This window comes from Periplaneta americana, chromosome 16 (genome assembly GCF_040183065.1).
Source record: "Periplaneta americana isolate PAMFEO1 chromosome 16, P.americana_PAMFEO1_priV1, whole genome shotgun sequence".
NCBI lineage: Eukaryota > Metazoa > Arthropoda > Insecta > Blattodea > Blattidae > Periplaneta > Periplaneta americana.
The window spans coordinates 173,532,769-173,560,688 of NC_091132.1; the positions used below are offsets into that span (position 1 = coordinate 173,532,769).

The window sequence follows — 27,920 nt, forward strand, 5'->3', positions numbered from 1 at the left end:
CGGTAAATACATGTAATAAAGTAATTGGATTCGAACTACATAATTAACCAAATTTCCTTCCTATTCAGATCTATGTATCCCTTTTTTTTTTCTAAAATGCTGAATTTGAAACCTTTGCGAAATGAATACAGCAGACTAGATGACAAAAATTTTCTCGACCAAATATTAGCAGGCAATTGCCATATTTATTCTACGTTTTATTTTCTTCTTGAGTGTCTTCTATAATTGTTGCTTTTGCTCCGAGTTACTTGAAATTTTCCACCTCTTCAAAGGATAAATTTCCAGTTTTTACATTTACATCATGTGTTACTATGCTGCTCACGACACATAATCAACAATTGTGCCAAATGTGCTAGCGGATAAGCGAACAGATCGGGTGCTATCCTTAAACTTAATTCATAGCCGTGCTGTTACTCCAGCTGCAGTTTGTCTACGGCGGCGATAGCAAAGATTGTTTGGCACGATAGAATGCGTATCTTTCTAAGTGTTATATTTTTTTCGGTTATTTTTCCTCAGTCAATTGAGAGCAAAATCGTGGTAGCTCTTGGCTCTAGACTCTCGACTCATTTCGCTGGCATTATGACCTTCATTTCACTCAGACGGTAGATGATAACCTTCATAGTTGGTAAAGTGTTCTAAAATAAATCAACAAAAATGCAGTGTTACAAAATAATAGCCTACGAGTATTGTAAATACATACCGGTATACAAACATTAACTTAAAAATAATAATAAACATAATAAACTAAGAAAGAGAGATTCAATATATATATACACAATCAGTATTAACTTTAAAATAGTAATAATATATATATATATATATATATATATATATATATATATATATATATATAAAAGAGACTGAATACATAATCACAAACAGGAAAATAAATTTTGAACTGTGGACCCAGTAGTAGCGGTTTGTCTGTTGAAAGGTCAGTAATTCTTGCAGCTGTAATAGAAAATTTAACTTGCAATACTAGCGACATCTTACTGTATATTGTTGAACTTTTTATGTGTTGTTTTATGAACGATTGATCTCAACGCAATAAACCATTCCTTCTTATTCCGAATTGCACAAGCACGAAATACTGAATAGACCCAAAACTAGTCCGTATCCTAAAGAAAAATGTAGTATTTGAAGTCTGACTTAAATAATTGTCAATTTGTAAAATATTTGCATCTCGGTACCATCTGGGTTGTAGGCTATCTCATCCAGTGTTGCCAACTGGACGGAAATTCCGCCAGAACTGACGGAAATTCAACGTAACGGACGGGGGAAAAAAAGGCTTTTATGGGTGACGGATTTTCTGGCGGAAATTACGATTTACATCGTCTTTTGACATTTTTGGCTGCTGTCATTTTTAATCGTTACTTTTTGGGAGATATTACTTTTTATTTGAACAGCCATGCCTGTTCCGTACTATGTATAAGAATCCCCTGTTAAGATTTACTCGTAATCAAGTTAGATGTTGACGAATTATTATTTTAATCAGGATTGGTAAGTAAGTTGTGTTAAAATTTGCTTTATTTATTTATTGGGTTTTTTTTTTTTTAATTATGGCGGATTTACGGGTGTTATACTGACGGAAATAAAATTTAAGTGTTGGCGACACTGATCTTATCATCGTAGCCCACTCTCCATGGCCCTTTAGATCCTACAGCTTTGGTTGTCTGAGTGAATAAAGGTTAGGTTGATGCCTTGGTAAAAGTTTCGTTTGCTGGAAGTGTTGAATTATTGGACAGGTAGGTTACAATATTTTACATTCAAGGGTAATAATTATTTCTATGTGAAATTGATAAATCTAATTTACTTCTTAAAATTTCGCAATTTTAGGGGTTTTACAACCTGTTCAATAGGCTAATAAGAGCGGAAAACAAATAGCCTATAGTGAAGGTAACTATTTTTAGCCTACCTCTGCCATATTTATATGCGAATGGCCAAACGGTTGTCGTATATGTGATAAGGTTAGTGAGTTTGTTGAGGTTGATTTATAAGTGATATTAGTAGGCTAGTTACTTATATATCTCCTTAACTGATCCTCTGACATTGTCACATACCTCGATCGTTTGGCCGTTCCTATATAAATATGGTAGACAATACAATAAATTATCCTCTCAAGATATATCAAGGATAGAAAGATAGTCTTGAATATATTATCTGTTTAGATTAATGACGGTGTATGTAGTACATATATACCAGTATTTTACTATTATTCATATATCGTAAGAAGTAATACGAGTAGCTTGAAGTATATCGGCCTGAGTGGCGAAATCTGTATAGTACTGGTCTTTTTTGCCCGAGGTTGCGGATTCGATTTCGTCCCAGATCGATAGGTTTACTAGCTATCGATCTGGGACGACTGAATTTCGACACACCGGCGACGCTGATATAGGCTCGGCACTTGCGAGCGTCGTTAAATAAACCATAATTTTTATTTTTAGCTTGAACTGTAATATCAAAACGAGATTTATACTTACTACGTTGATTTTATTGGGATAGGCTAGTCGGTTTCCTGACGGGCAGTGACTCATTCGCTATTTTGGATCTCAGTTCATTTGTGCTGGTTACGTCTTCGAAGTAGGCTACTCATAAATTGGTAATATTCAAGTAGTATGATAACTTCTGTGCATATCTGCAAATGTTTTCTCAATTGAATGTAACTTCTATCCTTGAAAGAAGAAAGTTAAGTAGGCATGGTTATTAACCATGGAAGTTATGAAGAAAAACATAATAGACTGACCCAGGTGTTGGCGTGTGTGCATATGATATGGATGAAACTTACAAATTTACCTTTCTGAGATTCAAGGGGTGAGGTGATTGTACAGAAAACGTAACTATTCCATGTCAAAATTGTATATAGAAATGCAATATTGCACCAAGCTAATTTATTGTCATCAGATAGGGTTACCAGATTTCAGACATGAAAGATCGACACATGTAGATGATAACTGGTATGTAGGCATGAATATTATAACTTAGGCCCCTAATTCTTAAATATATTTTAAAATTAAACACGTTTTTAATATTACAGAAAATATTTCCAGAAACATTTAAAAAATGACATAAATAATCACAAGGAAAAAACGATAACTGATATATTGATATAGGCCTACTTTTTCGCAAATGAATATCTGAAATAAAATTAGAGTTAACACTCAGCTCCCTTTAAGAGGACTTTCTTTTAGTTCATTACAATGAAATTCCGAACACAACTCATTCTCATATACTAGTATTTTCACAGTCTAGTATATACAGTCACGAAGGTCAATACTTAATAAATATGCATCCACTGATAGTTGCTGACCACCAGGATCGCTACTATCGCCTCATCATATAAGACTATAAAAACACGAAACTTAAAGAAGAAATCTGGAGACAAATGCCTATTAGATTATGTATATTTTATTTTAATGAGATTTAATAGCATTAATTAAACATTTGAAATAATGTATCTATATGTCTTAACAGTTTACGTAATTTTAATCAGAATATAGCAAAGAATTCTCTATCATATCATGAATGGGGGGAAAAAAAGAAAAAAAAACTGGTCCATTGAACCTGAAATAACGCCTAAACGTATCATTCAATTCGAAACCAATGTCCAAAACTCGACCTTATTTTCGTAAGGTACAATGTGATTTTCAGATATTTCTGGCTTTAATTTTAGGCCTACTTTTTCTTTTCATGAACAAAATATGTTCATGTAACTCCATTTCCTCATCATCTGAATACTCAGATTCAACATAGCATTCGTACGTAATTTGTAAAGTACGAAAATATACTTACAGCTTATATATTTAAGTTCGACAATATACGTAAATACATAACCTATAATATTTCCCCCGAGTGATTACTATAATCAGAAAAATGCTTTCTGCATGAAGGCAGTGCATAGATGATCATAGCGAGGTATGATCTGTGATAGCGAGAACTCGCCAAGTGTGTTACGGGCCTTACTCTATTACATTTTGAACTGGTATTGTCACGAGGTAATGAAAAACATTTACAAAAAGCTACTTGAATTACTGCCAATTATATGATGTAATACCTACTATATTATTCGAGAGGATATAAACTAATATATTATATGTAAGCAGTTGTATCCCAACCTGTTCTCTTAGCATAGTGGTTATGATCATGAACTGATAAGAAGAAGACGACATTTTTAGGGGATCGAATACTGGTGAGATGAAAGATAACTAGGCCTATATTTAAAATAGAAAATAAGATAGAACAGGAAAAAAGAGAGATAATAATAGTGAGATGAAATTACATTCTAAAAAATGTAAATAAAACTTTTCTACTGACAAAAATTATTTATGACGTAATTTTTTTCACATCAAAATCCCCATTTTTCACGACAGATATGGTGGCTGAGATAAAATGCACTACGTGCCTGAAAACTTCCTATTGTGTGTAGAGGAGCTAAAAGTAGTGGATTTTTTACTACAATACATAGTACCAGTATTGTATTTTATTGTATTGTATTGTATTAATCAACAATCCATGGTATTCGTACATTGCTTCACAGCTAGAATATGTAACAAGTAAAAAAAAAAAATTAATAATACTAAAGTCTTCATTTATAGTCACAGTTTAGTTGAAATATATACAGCACAGGTTTACAGTACAAAACACGGTTTTAGTGTGAATTTATGAAGCCTTGTTGAATGTCATGAATTCACCTACAGAATAGAAGGCGTGAGAAATTAGGTACTATTTTAATTTGGGCCTAAATAATTTTATGTTTTGAGTTTCATTGTTAATATTCATAGGCAGGCAGTCAAAAATGTTTACAGCCATATAACGCACTCCGTTTTGATAACACGATATACTTACTGATGGAGTATGAAAGTCATTTTTTGACGTGTATTTATGCTATGAACTGTTGAATTAGTTACAAAATTTTCACGATTACATACGAGGAAGATTATTAATGAAATGTATACTGACAAGCCATGGACATTATTTGTAGTTTTTTAAAAATAGTCCAACACGATTCCCTAGATTTGGCACCTACTATTATTCTAATTACTCTTTTTTGTAATAGAAATATACTGTTACTATCTGCCCAGAATATTATTCCACTTGGAAGTATGCAAAGTATATTGTTTTTAAGGTATTGATATTTACTATCTTTTGCATAGATCTAATAGCAAAACAAGCTGAATTTAGTTTGGGGGTAATTTCTTTCATATGATTTTTTCAGTTTAACACATTATCGATTTTTAAGCCTAGAAATTTGTTTGTTGTTGTTGTTTCTGTTAGGGATCTATTGTTAATTATGGCGCTTGAAACTTGCGTGGTTCAATTTAGACAGGATTTAAATTGAATTGTGTTAGTTTTGTTATAATTTAATACTAATTTATTGACTGAGAACCAGTCACGTATTTTGAGGAGAATTTCCTATGTTGAAAACTGGAATGTGTTGGGGTTATTGGTTGTAATTACTACACCTGTGTCATCTTTGCACGTCAGAATCGTTGCTGATCTCCATCAGGGTTTGCCCTAACTTCGTCCTCTTCAGGTGCTAAAACTGTTCAATATTCTTTTGTAGCAGATAAGTGGTTTCAGACATGTTTAGAAATTTAAATAATGTGTTTAGTATTTGGCTCTTTAAGTTGGTGAGGATAAGGCCATTAGGCCTTTTTTCATCTCCATCAAGATATTACACTCGGTTAAGAGAGAAGTTTTATATGATATTCTTATTGAATTTGGTATTCGCAAGAAACTAGTTCGATTAATTAAAATGTGTCTGAGTGAAACGTACAGCACAGTCCGTATAGGTCAGTTTCTGTCAGATGCGTTTTCAATTCACTGCGGGCTAAAGCAATGAAATGCACTATCACCTTTACTTTTTAACTTTGCTCTAGAGTATGCCATTAGGAAAGTCCAGGATAACAGAGAGGGTTTTGAGTTGAACGGGTTGCTTGTCTATGCGGATGACGTGAATATTTTAGGAGAAAATCCACAAAGAACTAGGGAAAACAAAGGAATTTTACTTGAAGCAAGTAAAGAAATAGGTTTGGAGGTAAATCCCGCAAAGACATAGTATATGATTATGTCTCGTGGCGGGAATATTGTACGAAATGGAAATATAAAAATTGGAAATTTATTCTTTGAAGAGGGGGAAAAATTCAAATACCTGGGAGCAACAGTAAGTAATATAAAAGATACTCGAGAGGAAATTAAACACAGAATAAATATGGGAAATGCCTGTTATTATTCGGTTGAGAAGTTTTATCATCCAGTCTGCTGTCAAAAATTCTGAAATTCAGAATTTATAAAACAGTTATATTACCGGTTGTTCTTTATAGTTGTGAAACTTGGACTCTCACTTTGAGAGAGGAATATAGGTTAAGGATGTTTGAGAATAAGGTGCTTAGGAAAATATTTTGGGGCTAAGAGGTATGAAGTTACAGGAGAATTGAGAAAGTTTCACAACACAGAACTGCACGCATTGTATTCTTCACCTGGCATAATTAGGAACATTAAATCCAGACGTTTGAGATGGGCAGGGCATGTAGCACGTATGGGCCAATCCAGAAATGCATATAGTGTGTTAGTTGGGAATCCGGAGGGAAAAACATCTTTGGGGGGGCCGTAACGTAGATGGGAGGGTTATATTAAAATGGATTTGAGGGACGTGGGATATGATGATAGAGAATGGATTAATCTTGCTCTAGATAGGGACCAATGGCGGGCTTATGTGAGGGCGGCGATGAACCTCCGGGTTCCTTAAAAGCCTGTAAGTAAGGATCAAGATATTACAATTTCATGAATAGAATATTAAAATTACAATTACTGTATAATCTAAGTACTATAAACTATCTGGTTAATGAACAGTAGAGAATTTCTTGTAGAAGTAAAGAACAAACAAAGAATTATTTACTTCAATTAGAAATTAAACCCAGAATAATTATACAGGGATGAAATTACAGCAGATTGGAGTATTTTATGCTAGAAGAAGAAAATTGGTTATGAGAAGCCATGTCTAAACGAGCCTCAATTACTTACCATGTGTCTAGTAAGTAAGATTGCGTTTGAACTGAAGATTATCAATTGAATATTGTTTTGACAGTCCCCGATACTAGGAGCTAGCGAATCGAGGGTCTTGGCAGGGTCTTGAGTATGAAGATTTTGTACAAGGTAATGGGATATGAATTAGATCGTAGCAAGTTTTAATATCTTTCTCAACAGTTGAGTTTCTGTAACCACTATCAATTACATAACTTTTTCTTTCAGTTGTGTTGGATGTGATCAAAATGGAACCTGCAGTTGAACTCCTGGGCTCACAACTACATGATAACACATACGAAATGGAAGGAAAAAAGGCTTTATCAAAGGTAAACTGCAAAGTCTTACTATGTATTTTGTTTATTTGTTTGTCTAAGGCCCAAGTGTATAAAACTCCATGATTAAAGATCAACTTTGATCGAAAATTGAACCAAGTTGAGACACTTCTTCTATTCTATAAAACTTTTCTGCGATCAAAAGACCTTGGTTCAAATGCAATCTAAGTTCACGTGAAAAGGATTTGGCAACATCGCATAAACAGGTGAAATATGTGATGCACGGACCATGTTGTACAGGTTTGTTCAGTGTTGCCAATCTAGCGACTTTAACTCTTTTTCAACAGCAATTTCTTTTAACTTTTATATTGCTTAAATAGGAATTTAGCGACCTTTTTAGCACCCCATAGTGACAAAATTTAATCTTTCTTTGTTGATAATGAGAAGTCTAGCGACTTCACAGCTACTTTCTGGCGACTTTCCGTACACTCTGTTGAAGACACTGGTTTGTGTTGTGCGTTGTAAATAATGGCGGACAATAAGAAGAAGGTTGACTGTTCTCCAAATTGTTATGTCATGGTGTTTGATACTGCTAAACATAATAAAGCTTTATAAAACGACAATTTTCGTTTAGTAATACAGTTAATTGAAAATTTATGAATGTACCTATCATATCCATTAATAAATAATGGTTGTTATCAACATAATATAATTATAGGTTATGTGATTTGATACTGCTGAACACGATAGAGCCTTATAAAGTATAATATTGTTTTTGTATTAAGACAAGAAATTGAAAAAAAATATATAACTGTACCTCCCATATCTATTAATATTAATAATAATAATAGGCCTAATGATATTTTATTTGCACAATCTGTCACTCGTATATTTCAAACAGAAAAGAAATAACTGAACTTAGATCATCTAACTTAATCGGAGAAATTTCTTCAGGCAAAGTTGACTTCAGTTTGAGGCAAATTAATCTCAGATTAGACTTTATACAACACAAAATTCCAAGTTCTGCTAGAACGAGGATCAATTTAACCTCTGATCTAAGATTAAATGGTTTATACAATCGGCCCTAACAGTACCAGAAGATTGCACATTTCAACATTTAACACTTTATATTCAGTAGATTAAATTATGGCCTTGTGCTGTTACTGTCAGGTATATGGCGTCGTGAATTGGTCTGGCATTATGAAGTGTGCTTGGTTCTACTCTCCCCATGGTAAAAAAGATTGACACGAAGTTCAGCTAGTCTGTGTGACCACTGCTCACCCTGAATAGTATCGAGTAATGTAATTTGGTCCCAAAACCGTATTGAACTGCTGTTCTGTTTGGTACCTCGGTATGAAACTTAGACTTATCTTGGCTATCATGTCAGAGAGATTTTCCTCTGTACTCCACAACATCTGTTTCAGTTGTACTGTAATTTCTAAGCCATAATTGTATTTCAGCCGAGGTGCTTCCTTATGTCCTACAACAGTACCGTAGAAGAGGGTAAAGTCGATCAAAATTTTGCAATTTTTTTATGATATTGAGGTTACGCAATGGAGCGAAGTTGCTCAGAAAATAGCATTTTGTCGTCATATCCTTCACTTATGAAACACGTTACAAGAATTGAATTACAATTTATAAAAAACTGTTTTTTGTATTTGACTTGTGATCGAAGTTACCTGCTTAAATAGGGTAAAGTCGATCACCATTGAATTTTTAGTTTAAGATCGATTTTAAAATATTGCGGAGTAAAGTCGATCACTGTTTATGTTTTTTAAAAAAACAAATTAAGTGTATTACATATATTTTATTTGTTATAAGGGGTGTAAAAACAATAATAATCTTCAATATATGCCTATAGCATTATATAGTGTATCTTTTGTTTCTGTGATCATACTATTCGATGCAATTAGGCCTATAGGTCTCCACTGTACAATCGTGACTGTGATTGCCAACTTATAAAACATAAAAACACATTTTAATACTTCACATACCAACAAACAAAGATTTAAGAATTCAACATTTACATTGAAATACCACCCTTCTATTACAATCTAAAATGCAATTCAACATTGCTTAGGTTTATATCAGATGTTACTTGAAATCTTCCCCTCCTCATGCCACTTTAGAAACTACGTTGTTCCCATAGTCAAGGACAGAGGGGTGTACAAAATATGTTCCTTTGGCAGTGCTTCTTTTACGCAAGAAATTCACCATAATTTCGTCTTCCTCTTTCCCCACTATCCCATCAATATAAGCTATACTATGACACTTTTCTGTTTATAAGTGTTAGTTGGAGGTATTTCGGTGAACAATTTATTCTTCCTGCTGGTCCTATCTGTTTCGAGTAGATCGATGGCATGATCGACTTAACCCTACAAAGGTACAAGTTTTCTTAAATTAATAAGTTTCAATACTAACATTTACGAACTGCAAAACTATTATTTCAGGATACAATCTCAACGAAAAAGTACTAACGTATGCTTCCTGTCTCCTTTCACTTCTGACTATAATTTAGAGTTTGTTTTCATTTAAGAGAAAAAGTTGAAAATAACAATTTTCACTTCAACGGTAATTACACAGTGTTCCCATTGTTGGCATTCGCAGGCTTTTTGTTATCCCTCTCCCTTACATTTGCAATGTCAGGCAATGAAGTCAGAATATCAAAATTTTAACAAGTAAGTGAGAAAATATATAATTTTCAATAAAAATCGCAAATGATCGATTTTACACCCACTGATTGACTTTACCTTCCTCTACGGTAACCTTTCTCCACGCACTTGATCAATGTTTATGGAGTAAATGCTACCACTTATTCACAAAGAAATCTTTGACTTCAATTAAAAATGTGGAAAATCTTAAAAGAATATTGATTGCAGATCTTCTTCTGTTATTGACGTAGGCCTACGCACTGTTATACATGTTAGGTTGTGGTTGTACTCGAGATAGATTTTTGACAGCTTAAATCATTTTCGAAATATTTGAGAATTACTAAAATGCTGAAGCGTAAGATTAAATCCAGCAGGATAAACGTAGACATGAAGGAATGGCCAAATTCAACATCGATCATTGCGTTAATCGAATTATTTCTTTATGAGTAACAACAGTGATAGACTAAGGAAAAGCATCAGTTATAAAATTCATTTTCTGCTTACCTTCTGAAAGCATGTATGCATATAGAAATTGTTGTTGGGAATGTTGCCACTATGGCCCGGTTTCTTCAACATTTGTTAAAATGCACCTAACATAGCGTTAATTAACTCTAAGTTAAAAGTATGAATTGGTGTTAAAATTATTGCGTTTCTTCAACTTTACATTGCATATTTTAACATTCTGTTTGTTTACTCTTTGTTAGGACCAGAGATTCTAGAGTTTAATCATAACCTATTACCAAGCATAGGCTCACTTCTGTTTTCTGAACTCTAACAATTGCGATTCTCGCTTGTTTCCGTTGTTTGAGTCAGAGAGGATAGAAGTCTTTCTATTCTCTCAGGTTTGATTTCTGCTTCTTTCCTCGTCTGTATCACAATAGTAATAGTGTGGAGCGAAGTATTGGTATTGCTGTTATGAAATGCAAAACACTGGAACAAAAAGAAATCGTGGGACTAATTTCTCTTCGTTCGAAATAAACCTTCTGCTGGAAATTATTTCGCAGTATAAACCAATTAATGAGAATAAACAAACAAACGAATCTAAGTTGGAAGAGAAAAGTGAGGCTTGGCAGAAAATAGCCTATACCTTTGTATGAACTTCTGGTCTGTCAAATCACAGAAATCATCCCCTCTGTTTATGTGTTCATGGATATCATTTTCTAAATAATCCAGATATATAAGTTCAGCATCGAACGCACCAGCCATATTGGATACTTCTATGCTAACAGAGAGTTAAATGATTTAACTGCATGAAATTGGGCAGTTAAATTAACATAGGATTTAACAGCCTGTTAGTACTAACAGTAGTTGAAGAAATGCTTCAACCGTTAAGTTTACAGTTAAAATGGAATAACACGCTGTTATAATTTAACAAAGGTTGAAGAAACCGGGCCTAACACTGCTACTGTTTAATAACGTTATACAATATTTTCGTCTTCGTCTGACATAATTAGGAGCATTAAATCCAGACGTTTGTGATGGGCAGGGCATGCAGCACATATGGACAAATCCAGAAATTCATACAGAGACTTAGTTCGGAGGCCAAAGGGAAAAAGACCTTTGGGGAGGCCGAGATGTAGATGGGAGGATGATATTAAAATGAATTTGAGGGAGGTGGAATGTGATTGTGAAGTCTGGATTAATCTTCCTGAGGATAGGAACCGTTTTTGGGCTTATGTGAGGGCAGCAATGAACCCCCGTTTTCCTTAAAAGCCATAAGTTATAGTTTTGTCTAGAAGTGTATTCGAGTTTGTTAAAGAATCCCTTTTATTATGGAAAATTTATTTTATACTAAACTGTTGTATTGTAAATATTTGTATTATAGGAGATATTATTCCATAGATGAGGCGTTCCGAAGTCAACATGATTAACTCCACTTTTGGTTAGTTCAGAATTTCTAAGTTGACCATATTTTCAGTGGGCAATGTGATGAACTCCATAGTTCAGTAAAAAGCCCACAGAATGCAATATTATTCTTGACTACAACACAGAATCAATTGTGTGTATTCAACTTTAACCTTGAATATCTCAAAATCTTTGGAAAAGGAGTTAATCATGTTGACTTCTGAACGCCACAGATATACTTAACCAAAATGAGTCGCAACGTTGTATTTTGAGAGGGAAGGAGCTTTCAGCGATAAATTTGAGATTTTATGCTCGACCATGCCGAAATGTAGTAATTATACACCTGGTAGTAGCCCTTTAATGCACCTCATTAAAGTACACCTACTCATTATAGTTCAATTGTTCAGCCAATGAGAGATCACTATTGTAGCATTATAAAACCGCAAGTATCGATTATTCTCGGATATGTAATCGAAAGACGACTAGCGAAACGTCACGGAGGCTGGAAATCCAATACTGTCGCAGAAGGTTATGTTCTGTTACTATAATAATTAGCGTTAATTGTAAATAATATTCAAATAAATTCAATTTGTCGTCTCGTTTTTCAAATCTAAATCAATTTCCAGGTTATATCAAGATTAATGTTCATGTTATTCTCTAGATTATATCATGGTCAATGACATTCGTTCCTCGGAAAAAATCAATACTTTCGCGTCTGCGCACATCTCACAATTTAGAAAGTCAGTTCCGCTCCTCACTTAGATAATCATAACTTGAATACTTATGAATAATTTCAAGTTAGAAATATGGTCGAGCATAAAAAGTCGTATGAAACTTGCCTGTAATGGTAATTAAGACACTCGAGACACTCGTATGAAAATTATGAAGCTCGGTTGTGCTCGTTTCATAAACAAACATACTCGCATCTTAATTACTACCGTTATAGGCTCGTCGCATAATGTCCTATTATATTATTACTAGCTGAAAGTACCCGGCGTTGCGCGGGTTTTCCTTTCTGCTTCTATTTTTAACGAAATGGTTATTAAATATTCGGAAATCTCCAAAACCCAACTATAGACAACCATAACAAATTGTCTTTACTAAGCTTTCCTCGTCCATAAAGATGAATCGTTACTTAACGTCACTTACATGAATTAATGAACTCCTTAGCCAAATGCCTGCCAGGGTTAACTAAATTTAAAACAGTTTTAGATCAGGCACCGAGAAGAAAACATTTCATCATGTGCTTCACAATTAATTTTTTTTTTTAATTTATATATTTATTTGTTTTGTTTATTCATGTATTCTGGTGTAGATAAGGCCATTAGGCTTTCTCTTCCACACCGCCAGAAATACAAATAAAATAATAGAAAAATCAAACTACAGTATAAACAAAGTAAAACCCAACGAAAATATATACAGGCTACAGTCACACAACCTTTAAATGAGTTAGCATTGTCTTGGAGTTCAGCAAAACAAAAACACACCCTTCGATCTCTATACACCCTCTTAGTGTTGACTCAATGTTCTACGGATCTTACATTGTATCACTACCGGTCAGTTACCGCTAAGTTTCAAGTGCCTTATCTTAGTCGTGGCTGTCAGCATATTAAATAATTTTTCTTGCCATCTCCTTTCCTCCCCACCACAAATGTGACATTGTACTGAGGCAGAGATAAAATAATTATAAGATCTGTACATTGATCTGAAGCTGTGCTGACATACATTTCACGTAATTTTATATCTACATGTGCTTTCACTTTAATGTAAGAGAGCTGACGGTAATTAGGAAATTCCCTTGTTCCCAGTCTGAATCCGTTGGGATGTCATCGTGAGCCGAAATTTATCTGTCGTACCAAAGAATCAATATATACAATATAATTCAGTTTATATTGGAAGATTTTTTACCCCTTGGCAGCTGTACGTCCGCTTATATCACACCCGGGCTTTTTAAATATGACTCGAGATATTACATCTGACAAATTCAGAACATATTAAATATATTACTTTTTATTTTATATACACACTGCAGATGGAGTACAATTTTGCAAGAAGTCAAGATAAATAATAATATTTTGAAAGACATATATTATGTTATAGAAATGAAGTGACTGTTCTTTCCACAATGCTTAACATTCTACACTGGCAACATGATTACACAGAATTTCGCAATAACACATTATCGAACACGGACAATAATATTTTGAAAGATACGTATTTTAGAATTAATATAGTGTTATTTTCAGTGGGCTTACGTATATTCACATACTACATTAGGGACATGACAAAAGTATCATTGATATGCATACAATTCGTTTTTCCCTCTTTTGTATAAAGGTGTATACATGTTTAGGTGTGCTCACTCGAAAGCAAGTTACGCAATTTATTTACAATGTGAAAAACACGGAGTTTTTAAGTGAATGCCTGCAACTTTGAGCGACTATCTTTGAGCTTTACGAATGCTAGTCGCACTGAAATGGCAGTTGCTTAAAATCGAATGGCGTGTTACTGGCTTCCATAGGAATATGTGGGATAAAATCATCTTTGCTTTTCGTTTTGCCAGTTAATACTGTCACTTCTGTTACGTTTGGCATGAGTTTTTTCACACCAATTCCTGTTCCACTTTTTGTGGATCAATATTTCGCAATAGTACTATTGGTGATTCAGTATTAAGTATTCAATTATGTGTTGACAATCCTTGCGATTTCAAAGAATTCAAGAATTCAGTTTGTTAAAACACAGTCTGCTCACTATGTACAACTATCTCGAGAAACACACAATACGTTCTGGACTGCATAAAGACACTTAATGCATGAATTGTCTAGATTTTGGCCTTCATGATGTATCTACAATGTTATTTTATATCGTTTTGCTTTTTCCATGGCCTCACGAAAGTCGATGTAGAATACAACAGACAATAATAAAGAACAATTGTCTGTAGAAGATTGCATTTAAGACCGTATATATTTTTATGTTGTTATCTTTTTAATTAATTTGACGTCTATTTGTCCGATTTTAATGTAGCCTATGTTCTTCTCCTGGTTATGTAGGTTAAATGTGCAAACTTTGACACAAATCGGTCAAAGCATGTAGATTTGTATAGAGAACGTACACACATACATACATACATAGCCACATTGACTTTTATAAGATTATCACGAACTCTATGAAAGCAAAAACAATTGTACACTGTATGATGTGCATATCTGGGGATGGATATATTCAATGTTTCGTTTCTTAATGTGTTGTGAAACCCTATTTTGGTACTGCCCTGAGTAATAAAATATCACATGCCTAATGCATTTGCACGCATTTCTAGAACATAAATCATTTTTTTTTACACATATTACACTGTATAAATTATTTACAGCTAATCAGCTGCCCTATTGTTAGTTATTTCCAGTGTCCTTTAAGGTCTTGAACGTATTCTGCCTTCAGTTTTCTTTTCTAATATGTCGCCTGTGTTGAAAGTTAGCCAAAGACTGCCACGCAGAACCAGATTTGCTTCTGTTTCATATTAACTCTTTTTTAAAATAGCTAATGAACTTATTCACGATGTGTTTCTGTCCCGTAGGAAGGGAATTTATCCCACCTGGAAGTGTCCGGCATGAAGACAGAATGTGTGGACCGGAGTTACGATATCAAATCAGAGATAAAGGTTGAAGATGCCACACCAGTGCCTATCAGCTTTCCTGTGGTGAAATCTGAAGTTGATGTAAGTGGTACAATGTCAGTGTACAGATATACCAGTAGTGCATTGTAATGTATGTCAGACATATTAACAGTCTCGAATTGTCTTAACTGTTTTCTCTTTTTTTCATTACGTTCACAAATTAGACGGTTTTCATTTTAGGTTTGATATAAAATAACAATTCTCAAGTATATATTTCTAGTAGGGAGCAGAGAAATATCTCGAATACACGGAGAAAATATTGTCTAGAGACGGATTTGATTTTAAGTTTACGACGTTTCTTATTTTGTAATTGATGAATGTGTTCAAACGATGTAAAGGCTTATACAAAATTCCCAAAAGATTTGGCAGTCCTCTAAATTTGTTAAGAAGTATGTTTATAGAGAAAAAAAAAAAAATATATATATATATATATATAACCACCGACGTACGTCAGTCTACTGAAGAGCTTGCCTGCACATCCGAAGTTGCGCTCAGTTGTGGCTTCGATACCTGCTTGGGCTGATTACCTTGCTGATGTTTTTCCGAGTATTTCCCCGAACATAAGGCATATGACAAGTAATGTAAGTAACCAAGTAGTTAGTAGAAAATAATAATAATAATAATAATAATAATAATAATAATAATAAAATTGTTAATAATAATAAAAATGTTGGTAATAATATTATTATATTATTATTATTACTAACACTTTATTATTATTATTATTATTATTATTAACACTTTTATTATTATTATTATTATTATTATTATTATTACTAGCCATACCCATGTGCTTCGCTGCACGTGTTAGAAATAAATATAAAGTAATTACATAATTAAAATAGGACATTTGATCCAGGGAAGATTCGTGTTTGATAGAAGGATAAATCGTTTATTATGTTACTTAATTTAAATTGCATTAAAGAAAAATTAAAATGCGATCATTTTGATCCAGTCATAAAAATTATTTTAGGAAATACTGGAAACGAATGCCTATCAAGTTTTCTGTGCGTAAGAAGCTATTTTAATCTTACCTGTCCTCGATCCACTCAGAAGTTACTGTAATAACATTATAGGATTAGTCCATCTAGAGAAACGTCACTTTCCAATGGTGAATTAATAATTATATAAATCGGTTAATTTAGCTTCCTATATTACTTCATACAAACACAGAAACATTGTCTGTGGGCTACCGTATCTTTCATAGATTTCGATTGTTGTTGTCCAAGGCCCCTTATAGATGAAGTCATTTTTTTTTATTTCATTACACCGCCTTATATGACATTGTTATTGTAATTTTGAAACTCATTTATCTCATTAAATATCAGTCCTATCAAAATTTTGCATGGAATAAAACTTATCAGAAATTATTTTTAAAGAAACTTTTGTTATGTAATATTTTTCATGTAAATTAATATGAAGGGAAATATTTCGATTTATTTAATACGAGCACCCTTATAACCTCCCTTTTAAATAAAATACTTAATCTATATTCTATTTTTCATATAAATCACGTGAAAAGGTAACAAACATCCAAACAGACAGAGAGACAGACAGACATACAAACAAAAAAGTGATTTTCGTATTCAGGGCGGTTAATTATATATGTTAGGACCAATTATTTTTGGAAAATCGAAAATTACCAGAAAAATTTCGGCTACAGATTTATTATTAGTATAGATTATTATTATATTATTATTATTATTATTACTATTATTACTGTTATTATTTCTAATGTAACACTAACTTGCTTTTAGTTCATGTATCTAAATACTATACAATTAATATTAAATAGCCTGCGATAGGTACAGTCTGGAATGCGTCCGGGAATATGAAAACCTTATGTTGTTTCGGAAGCTTCCACAGACACGACAAATTCCAGGTTCCATTGCTCTTTTCATTTGGGTTTACGAATCTCTGAATCCACAGTAAAAATATGTTTTACAAATTAATTTACAAGTATTTTGGCAACATCTTTATTTTCTGCTATCATAGGTCAAAAGAAGAAAACGTGTTAGAGAGTCTGTATCTTGAGATAATATAACTCTGAACAGGGACGTAATGTCTTTTCGACTGTTTATTTATTTATTCTTGCAAATTGTGGATATATATTTTCCAGGCCATTTATACATGACATGCACATACTTTCAATGCTGAAACTTGTCTTACAATACGATGAAAGAGTAATGGAACGGAAAAAAATTCTCTGTGGCGCCGGGATTTGAACCCAGGTTTTCAGGTCTACATGCTGAAGCTTTATCCACTAAGTCTCACCGGATACCCACCCCGGCGTCGGACAGAATCGTCTCAGATTAAGTTCCAACTCTTGGGTTCCCTCTAGTGGCCGCCCGGGTTCAAATCCCGGTGCTGGAGAGAACTTTTCTCCGTTCCATTTCTCTTTCATCATATGATGACGCAGAATATCTGCATGGAAATATCATATGTACTTCGGTACATTAAAATAATATATTGTCTTACAATGTCTTACAATACAAGCAAGTAGTCTGAGTATAAAGAAAGATGTATGAAGGACATAAATCAATGCAATTGGGAGGAACCTAATTTGGATTTTGTATAAAAATCATTACAGCCTTACTCAAGAGTTAGATCGAATTCACTAACTTTGAATATTGGGGCGTCTGACATAGTAAACTAATAACCCATATGGTCAGTTAAAGTTCTCTTCATTGTACTCACTTTTCCAGGAAGATTTGTCGGATGTGGACAGAGTTCAGCAGGAACAGGAAGTGGAAGTGTCTTCAGAAGAGGATGAAGTGTTGACTGACAGGTGAGTGTACTGTGCTGGTTTTGCTTCTTTCATTCTTTCAGAACTTCATTTAATGAAGACGAGGAAAGTAAATTTTATAATGTATGATACATATTTTTATTTACTACAAAGAGTCTGTGAATTTTTTTTTAAGTATCATTTCTGCTATAGTTTTTATTTTTACTTTGGCAGTCAGCAGTAATCTGTTTAATTTATTTTCTATTTAATCTTCTTTAGTAACCTAAACTTTCGAATGTAAAGAATTTATATTGTGTAGCAAATTTTGAGAAGTTGTATTTTGATAGATTACTATTCTATTATGAAATGGGTACATTATGGTCACTCAACAAGTTCTGGTCAAAGCATTCAAAATGTGAAGTTTCAAACCACCGTTGCTGTCCCCACTTTCTTTACCTTGTACTATATGAGACATACAGACACGAAAGTTTCATCTACTGAGAGCTGTGGTAGCTCATGCAAGAGTGGAATCTTGATCACTTCCGAGTGTGACACAGTTCTCATAGCTGAATATAGATGAGGATGTAATCTCTTATGAGGATTATTTCGATTGATTCATATTCATTCATTCATTCATTTATTATATTCCATAGATCTTAGATGAGCAATGAAGCTTTAAGATGTGGACCAAGTCAAAATTTTACAATATTTTACATATTTTATAGTTTTACAATTCAGTAATTTTCTACAATTTTTACAATTTTCTGCAATTTTTTACAATATTTTGGCGAGATGTAGTGAGATGAGGTGAGGTCCGAGGATTCGCCAAAAGATTACCCGGCATTTGCCTTTTGGTTGGGAAAACCTCGGAAAAACCCAACCAGGTAATCAAATCCAAGTGTTGAAATGAAGTGATGCCGAGGATTCGCCATAGACCATCCGGCTTCAGTCCCACGGCTGTTGAAAACTTCAAAAGAAACCATTCAATGAGACCAAAGGTGGATCCAACCCAAGCCCGAACGCAGCTCCAGATCAGCAGCCCAGCGAGTCTACCGACTGAGCTGCATCGATGGCTGTACCAAAAGTATACAATACATAGCCAATCAGATTATTAAATTTACAAACGCAAACGATCATTCATCAGTTGAGCTATATGTATAATACAAAACAAGTACGTTAATTAAATTTAAGGCATAAACAATTCAATCGGTTGTGATATACAGAAATTGATAATACATATCATGCAAACTACTTCAAATTACAAACACAAACAATTTACCAACAGTAATCTCACTAGAGGTTTTGATTTATCTAGAGAGCGAATTATTTGACTATTACACGATTAGAAGAAATTATATAAAGTTAGAAGTAACGAAGTACTCAAATACAATAAAATATTAATTGATTTACGAAAATACAAAACTGTCTTCAAATTTGTACCATCTCAACATTATAAATATTATGCTAGTAGGGGGCAGTAGTGTGTTAGGAATAGCTGTTTTCTTATCAGTTGTGCCAACTATGGAATCTTCATTGAACTCTGTGGACGGTTACTGGTCAAGAAGGCTTTGTTGATTCAGTTTCATGTTTATTAAAACAGTTGCAATCCACTTCAATTATCCTGATCCCAGTAATCAACGTCACTTGACAGATGATTTTCAGTAAATCTTAGTATTAAACAATTTCTTATATGTGACTGTTCATAATATCATATAGCAGAAGCTATAACATAACCTAAATAATATAAACAAGTGTTAGAAAAGTTTTAATTAGGGATGATGAAATAAACAAGAAACATTTATAATTAACGGTGATGAAATAAAAAATAAACATGAATAATTTTAAAAGAAACAATTATTGAAAGTACAATTTTCAAATTTGAATGTTTTATTGGTTGGTGGTTCAGTTGATGTTTAATTGCTCGTGTGCGTAAAAGAAGTGAACTTGATGTGCATGGTGCTCTTCATTTATTTGTAAATAGGGATTCAGGGAAAATGCATAGCTATGACCAGTGATCTTTATTAATTCTTGTTCTTGAATGCCAATGTGAGTCATATTTCAAAGTGCTGTACATCGACTGGAGTGGTTTGTAATTTTCTGTTTTTTGCCGTCCAGACCAGTGCAGTTTGAAATGTTGGCAAACAAAGAAACAAATGCTAGGATAGTGATAAAAATAAACAAATGCTAGGGACGCGATAAAATTAAACAAATGCTAGGGACGCGATAAAATTGTGCGATAGGCAGCCATGATTGGTTGAAAGACGTCCTTTCGTACCGTTTTATTGGTCAAAAGTTGTGTGACGTAGAAAAAGTGAAATAGTCAATAGAAGATACGTGATATTATCAATAAGGAAATAATCCTTTGTACTTGTCTTTCCATTTGTCCACTGGCGCAAATGCTGTACACAAGTTTTGCATACCGTATGAGGAGCCCATGGTTGACCTTGATATCCATGCTTGACACCAAAATAACCTAAACGTGCGGTTTTTACAAACTCGGAAATACGTTTCCAAATAACATTAAGTGTGTAGTCCCAATATATACAGCAAAATACGTGGCGATAATTCAAGGACAACCGTAGGGAAGTAGCCATTCCTTTGCGATGCACCATCTCCAAATTGATATCATATGAATGAGAATATACCAATACATTTACAACTCTGATGTATTTAAGATCTGGCATTTCAGAATCCAATGTTTCGGAAGTAAATAGAATATCACCACTATTGATGCTATCAACTGGTCAGGTCGTAAAATTCATAGGGCAGAACTCTAAGCACAACCCGCTGCCGTCATCCAGACTGTAGCGAGCTTGAAACACTTGGACACGTGCTTGGACAATGGCCCAAAGGCGAGCTGCTGATCAATGCTAGACATCATCGTGTACGACATGCACTGGCGACATCGTTAAAAACTTTAAATTTGGAAATTCATGAGGAAGTACATTGTGTATCCGTTTTCAAAGGAACCAAAGTCAGGCCACTGAAGTTGATATTGAGAAGAAGTCCATATATGTACCTTGTCTACCGTATCTTTCTCAAAAGTACAACGTCCCTCTTAAACAATGGTCTGTCATTGGTTTGCTGTTTGGCAGTGGAGGTTCTATTACAAAATTCACATGGAATTATATTAAGAAACTTCACATTTCTTTTAATTATGTAATGTCTGTTCTTAAAAATATTATCAAAGATACTCTTCAAATATTACATCATGATCTTTATTTGAATTAATCCACTTATATTTGCCTTCAACAATTTACTTTCTTTTCTCTTTAATGTATCACACCACATTACATTGTACATGTTTATTGTATTCATTATGCACAAAAATCCACAAACACAAGAACGAATTCCGAAAAGCAACTCTATGACGATGATATCTAAAATTATATAGTCTACTAAACCCGTTATAAAAATGTGGATATCATTAAGGATAATATATCAAATCAAAATTTAGAATTTTTCTACTTTATAAAATTATAATAGAAGTTACGCAACACAGATCTGCACGTATTCTATTCTTCACCTGACATAAATAGGAACATCAAATCCATACGATTCAGATGGCCAGGCCTTGTAGCACGTATGGGCGATTCCAGAAATGCATATGGAATGTTAGTTGGGAGGCCGGAGGGAAAAACACCTTTGGAGAAGCCGAGACGTAGATGGGAAGGCAATATTAAAATGAATTTAGGGAGGTGAGATATGATCATAGATACTGGATTAGTCTTCCTTAGGATAGGGACCGATGGCTTGCTGATGTGAGGGCAACAATGAACCTCCGGGTTCCTTAAAAGCCAGTAAATAAGTATATAAAATTAATACATAAATTCAACAAAATCTAAGAAGGAGTTAGGTATCATCTGTACAATATTCTCCAGGCTGATCACGTAAAACCATCCCTCGAAATGTTGTCCTGGCTCCGTCTAGAAGATCGTAGGAAAATCCACTGTCATTCCTTTCTCTTTAAATATTGATTTTCTCCACTCCTGTCTATCTTGCGTCTCGTTTTCAAAATCTATCCACCCATCATAACCTAGACACACGATCAAAACACTCCTCAATATTATCCATTCCCTCCCACCGAACATCCTCATATTCATCCTCTTTCACTGTGGCTGTTCCTCGACTTTGGAATTCCCTACCGAGTAATGTCAGGGACTGTCAGACATCAAACCAATTTGTCGACATGGTTGGCGAGTTGGTATAGCGCTGGCCTTCTATGTCCAAAGTTGTGGGTTCGATCCCGGGCCAGGTCGATGGCATTTAAGTGTGCTTAAATGCGACAGGCTCATGTCAGTAAATTTACTGTCATGTAAAAGAAAATTCCGGCACATCCGGCGACGCCGATAGAACCTCTGCAGTTGCGAGCGTCGTTAAATAAAACATAACAACATCAAACCAATATAAGATAGGCCCAAGAAATATTTTTTTAACAATTCTTGTTAACAATAATAGCTGTTTCAGGTTTCTCAATGTTTAATGGTTATATATACCACAGATAAATATCTAAATTATCTCATTATTATTATTATTATTAATATTATTATTGTTATTAATATTATTTTATCTATTTCTCACCTATGTTTATTAATGTCACACTAACATTACTTATCCAACTTTCATTATTTACTTTCATGCTGTTTTATGGTCTAGATATTAATGTAATAATTATGTAAGCAATTGTATTCAATTAGAATTAGAGTCTGGCTGGGCGGAAGTGAAGGCTTACTGGCCTTAGCTCTGCCAGATTAAATAAATTAATTATTAATATTTTTTGAATTAGCGCCCCAAACAACCCCAGAAACAGGTATAAAGACCAAGACACCAATAAGAAACATATTCTCCTTTATTATTGTCTGATATATGTATAAAATGTAATGATTAATGTTCATTTCAGCATTGTCGATAATGTTGAGAAGAGCGTGTTACGATATTCCGCCAGCATTGATCGTGAAAAAGACAAATCAACGCAGTGTGGTAGCAAGAGGGAAGAGTGTTCAAACTTTAGCGATGTGAGTCGTAATGTTATCACCTGTGATATGTGCGACAAAGTATTTCGTACTGAGCAATCTCTGAATCTTCATTCTCAAATACACAAAACTGAAGAGTCATTCAAATGCAACATTTGTGGAAAGTGTTATTCAAGATCGACATATTTGAGGAGACATGCTCTCATACACGACTCCAGGAGGGCAGTCAAATGCGACTTGTGCGGAAAGTGTTTCACGCGATTAGGGCTGTTAAAGATACATTACCGGATACACACTGGCGAAAAGCCATATACGTGCGAGGAATGTGGACAGTGTTTCTCACGGGCTGGACATTTAAAGATGCATGTACGAATACACACTGGCGAAAAGCCATATACGTGCGAGGTATGCGGGAAGTCCTTTTCACGATCTGGAGAGTTGAAGTCACATGTACGAATACACACTGGCGAAAAGCCATATACGTGCGAGGAATGTGGAAAGTGTTTCTCACAGGCTGGACATTTACAGTTGCACGTACGAATACACACTGGGGAAAAGCCATATACGTGCGACATATGTGGCGAATGTTTTCCACACTCTGGAAAGTTGAAGTTGCATTTACAAATACACACTGGCAAAAAGCCATATACGTGCGAGGAATGTGGAAAGTGTTTCTCACAGGCTGGAAATTTAAAGTTGCATGTACGAATACACACTGGAGAAAAGCCATATACATGCGAGGTATGTGGTAAGTGTTTCTCGACATGGTCAATTTTAAACAGACATGCTGGCGTACACACAGGAGAAAAGCCATACAAATGCGATATTTGTGGAACAAGATTTTCTCAAATGGTGTATCTAAGGAAACACATTTTCAGACACACTGGCCAAAGACCGTTTAAGTGCGAGTCGTGTGGAAAGTGTTTCTCAACAACTGGACATTTAAACTTTCATGCGCGCATACACACAGGCGAAAAGCCATTTAACTGCGTGGTATGTGGAAAGAGTTTTTCAGCAGCGGGAAGCGTAAAGAAACATATGCGTATACACACAGGTGAAAAGCCATTTAATTGCGAGGTATGTGGAATGAGTTTCACAGGAACGAGCAACTTGAACAGACATGCGCTTATACACACAGGTGAAAGGCCATTTAAATGCGACGTGTGTGGAAAGTGTTTTCCACATTTGGGAGCCTTAAAGAGACATTTAATGACTCACATAGGTAAAACCATGCAAATGTGATGCCTGTGGATAATGTTTTTCTCAAGAGACAATTGTCTACTTGTGTCCGCCTACACACGGGCTAGTCACCATTTAAATGTGATATCTGCAAAAGGAGTTATCTGTGATCGGGAAGTAAATGTTTCACATGTAAGTGTTAACTCAAAATACATCCTTTCACACGTAACCAAGTTTCACTACACTGTTATGTAAATTTCTGCTGGATAATTAATAGATTTAAAACAAAAACAGTGTGGATTATTCACTTGAGTGTCATCTGATCGCCGGTGCTTTGTGGAAAATTACAACGTCCATAACCGTGAAACGTCGCTGGGTCTGGTAGGACTTCTGATTGCTGAAATAAATGATAAATATCTTAATTATACCAAATAACCCTGCCCTGAAACGTTACGATCATGTTGGTAATCTGCACGTCGAGGTAATTGAGTAACAACACACATACCCTATGTTTAAGACAAACATTCATTTAGAGTAGACAACAAAATAACTTCTTCACACAGAATATATCTTCGTCACAGGCTCATGTTATTCAAACCCAACTAGTCACTTTACATTGATATTTACTCCTCCTTGCTGACATCCAGCTTGTCGACGCATCTCATGCATAACCAATACTCAACACACAACCGTTACACTCAAATTGGTCACCCCTTAAACTTCATACAACAATGGATGCCTCCATTTCGAATTCCATACTCGTCAAATACATTCTGCTGTAATGACTAAGTAAAACGTAAATCAGAACTTCTTGTAGTTTGTGGTAGACTTTTAGTTACAGCACAGCTTGAGATTCAATAACATAAAATTAAAATACCGACCGGTATTTGGCCAAAATTGACTGCACGATAGCCAGACAGAAAATCGAATGCAGTTCATCGTTAGTAACACATCAAAACCCACTGAGTCTAAACTTTCCGGCTACGTCAGCCAAACTCTACTATCCATTACTGATAATGACGGTAATGACATACTAAAGATTTGCACATCAGTAGCAACATACACTATAAACGTCCAATGGAACGTATCCTTTGCCAACGAGTCTTCACATCATTCCACTCGCTTGGCGATACGTATTACCCCAACGAATCTCTCCCCGGCAGATTTAACTTATCTTCCACATAGTAAAGCCCGCTACTACACTACTTTCCTCAACAAGTCGTAGTTCCAGACTTCACTCCTCAACTCGAAGGCTTTAACCGTCTACACAACTTTCCTCAAGGAAGGTCGACGCCCACTGACGCCCCAACAATGTTCACTTTACTGAGCCTGCCGGCACGCACCCGACCTCAATGAGTCCATATCGCAGACTGACGCTACAACCGAAATACAACAAGCTTCTCAGGCGAAATTCAAACTGGAGCTACAGTCAAAACCAATCAGCAAACGATATTATAAAATAGTAACCGCTCCCCAGCCAGATATTATCTGGCCCCTCGGTTTCAACTCATCACAGATTAAAGCAACAAACCCAGAGAATATGGAAAGACGGAAAAGTGAGAGGAAGTAAGCCATCTTTGAAAAGTAAGAAGAACTAGATCAGAAAAGAAAAAACTACAAGCCATCTATGAAGAGTTAGAATAATCAAAACAAACACAGAAAAGCATAAGGATAGAATACAAATTATCCAAAACAAAACACAGAACCATTCACGGCAGTGGATGGGGAACAAGTACACGATAACTTCATTATTACCTCCAAATAGAATCTCTTCCCGAATATATACAAAAAATCACAAATGAACTCTATCACAAGGCAGCACTCAACAGCAACAAACTAATAAATTCTCTTGGCAGATATGATATAAACAGGAAATACAAACATCGACGACCCAAACAACTACTTTCATAAACTCAATCCATGAAAATGATATCCACAAGATTTATACTATACTCATTCAGAGCCATCTACCATAGCTGAAACAAATTTATATTTCGTTGGACACATTCGTGTCGACGGAATTTAGATACCATGCGGATACCAAAGATTATAATATTCTACAAAATTGAAGAGGAAGGGTTGATATCAACTGAAACTCTAACCAATAAACAAGATAGACGAGTTGTGTAAGGTTAGAAGAACAGGAAAGAAATGGAAAGGAAAAGAATGACGTGCCGAAATATAAACGGTACAACCGTGGTTATGTTTGCTGTACGTAAGGTGAGTCTTTTGATAGCATTAGCTGGCATGTACATAGTTCTCTGTTAAGGAATTTGTTTTTAGGCATTTTCTATTAAATGGAGAATAACAATGTAGTAATGCAGCAACACACAGACACTTTCTGACAAAGCGTCCCTCAAACTAGTGCTGCGGTTTTGTTTACGGCGATCATCGCTGGCAATTGTCGCCTGCAGTTGCTAGCAGTTAAAATGAATGCGCACGGTTTCCTTACAGCGATGATCGCCAACATAGATCGTCGGACGGGACACAGATCGCTGGAGGTTGGTTCTGAAACAACTTCAGGACGGACATCGCGGCACACATGTTCAATAATCGATATTTAGTGACGGCCATGTAGAAATATTGAGTCGAGTTATGGCAGCAAAACAAATGAGAATTCACAGCGATGTAGGCAGATAGAGAAAACACTTCGTGACGATCATCGCCGTAGCTTAACCACAGTCTAGTATACAGTCACGAACCTTGGGATGATGTTTTGCATTTCTCTGGATAGTAGCTCTCCTTACATTAACAGTCTCGGCATATGACGCACATTTTATGTCTATTTATCTTGAAAGAATTTTGACAGTAATGAACTTGCACCTGTAGAAGTGCCTCTAAAATATAAAGAAAAATATAAATAATTATCATCGTAAGTCTGAAGTTCATAGTTACGACACAAGACATAACTACTTACTGACGGAACCAAATGTCACACAAACAAAATAGAACAATGGTTTATTTGTATTGGTACAAGATTCGTTTAAGCACTTACCATTAAATGTACGCAAGCTACATTATTTGAGTTTGTAATATCTGTAATTTATGGATGGTAGATTCTAAATACTTTCTACAGTGTAAATGAATATCTTGTATTGATATCTGTACTCAAGTATCTTAGTTATAATTTTATCTACTAATTAATGTACAATTAGTAATGTCACCTTAACCCTTTTCTGTATTGTGTTGTAATTGTGATTTGTATTTACTCCCATTCAGTAAGTTTTGTTATATTCTCATTTTTATGTCATCATCGTTAATTGAAACGTTTCTTGTATATTTCATCATACCTAATTAAAACTTTCTAACACTTGTTTATATTATTTAGGTTATGTTTGTTATAGCTTCTACTGTATGATATTATGGACAGTCACGTATCAGAGATTGATTAATACTAAGATTTATTGAAAATCATCTGTCAACTGACGTTGATTACTGGGATCCGAATGATTGAAGTGGAATGCAAATGTTTTAATAAAAATGAAACTGAATCTACAAAGCCTTCTTGACTAGTAACCGTCCACAGAGTTCAATGAAGATTCCATAGTTGGCACAGCTGATAACAAGAAAACATAATCA

The 27,920-nt window shown here is 34.6% G+C and overlaps 1 protein-coding gene across 2 annotated transcripts; it reads left to right on the forward strand.

Annotated features, from left to right (window-relative positions):
• The first annotated feature begins 1,673 nt into the window (after positions 1-1,673).
• On the forward strand, positions 1,674-27,840 carry LOC138691964 (zinc finger protein 83-like). 2 transcript variants are annotated; one of them, XM_069814649.1, is made up of 5 exons: positions 1,674-1,745; positions 7,249-7,349; positions 15,366-15,506; positions 18,170-18,252; positions 23,090-27,840. In XM_069814649.1, exons 2-5 carry the CDS (start codon positions 7,269-7,271, stop codon positions 24,402-24,404), a joined length of 1,620 nt encoding a protein of 539 aa, XP_069670750.1. In that variant the 5' UTR covers positions 1,674-1,745; positions 7,249-7,268; the 3' UTR covers positions 24,405-27,840. The 2 variants fall into 2 exon arrangements, with proteins under 2 accessions (XP_069670750.1, XP_069670749.1); XM_069814648.1 differs by having other exon boundaries at positions 1,677-1,772.
• The last annotated feature ends 80 nt before the right edge of the window (positions 27,841-27,920 follow it).

What these genes read in the sequence shown, in the direction of transcription:
- LOC138691964 (XM_069814649.1), top strand. Translation starts at nt 7,269, where the DNA reads ATGGAACCTGCAGTTGAACTCCTGGGCTCACAACTACATGATAACACA. An exon ending in GAAAAAAGGCTTTATCAAAG is followed by an intron (nt 7,350 to 15,365) that starts GTAAACTGCAAA and finishes TCTGTCCCGTAG; the next exon opens with GAAGGGAATTTATCCCACCT. An exon ending in GATGAAGTGTTGACTGACAG is followed by an intron (nt 18,253 to 23,089) that starts GTGAGTGTACTG and finishes TGTTCATTTCAG; the next exon opens with CATTGTCGATAATGTTGAGA.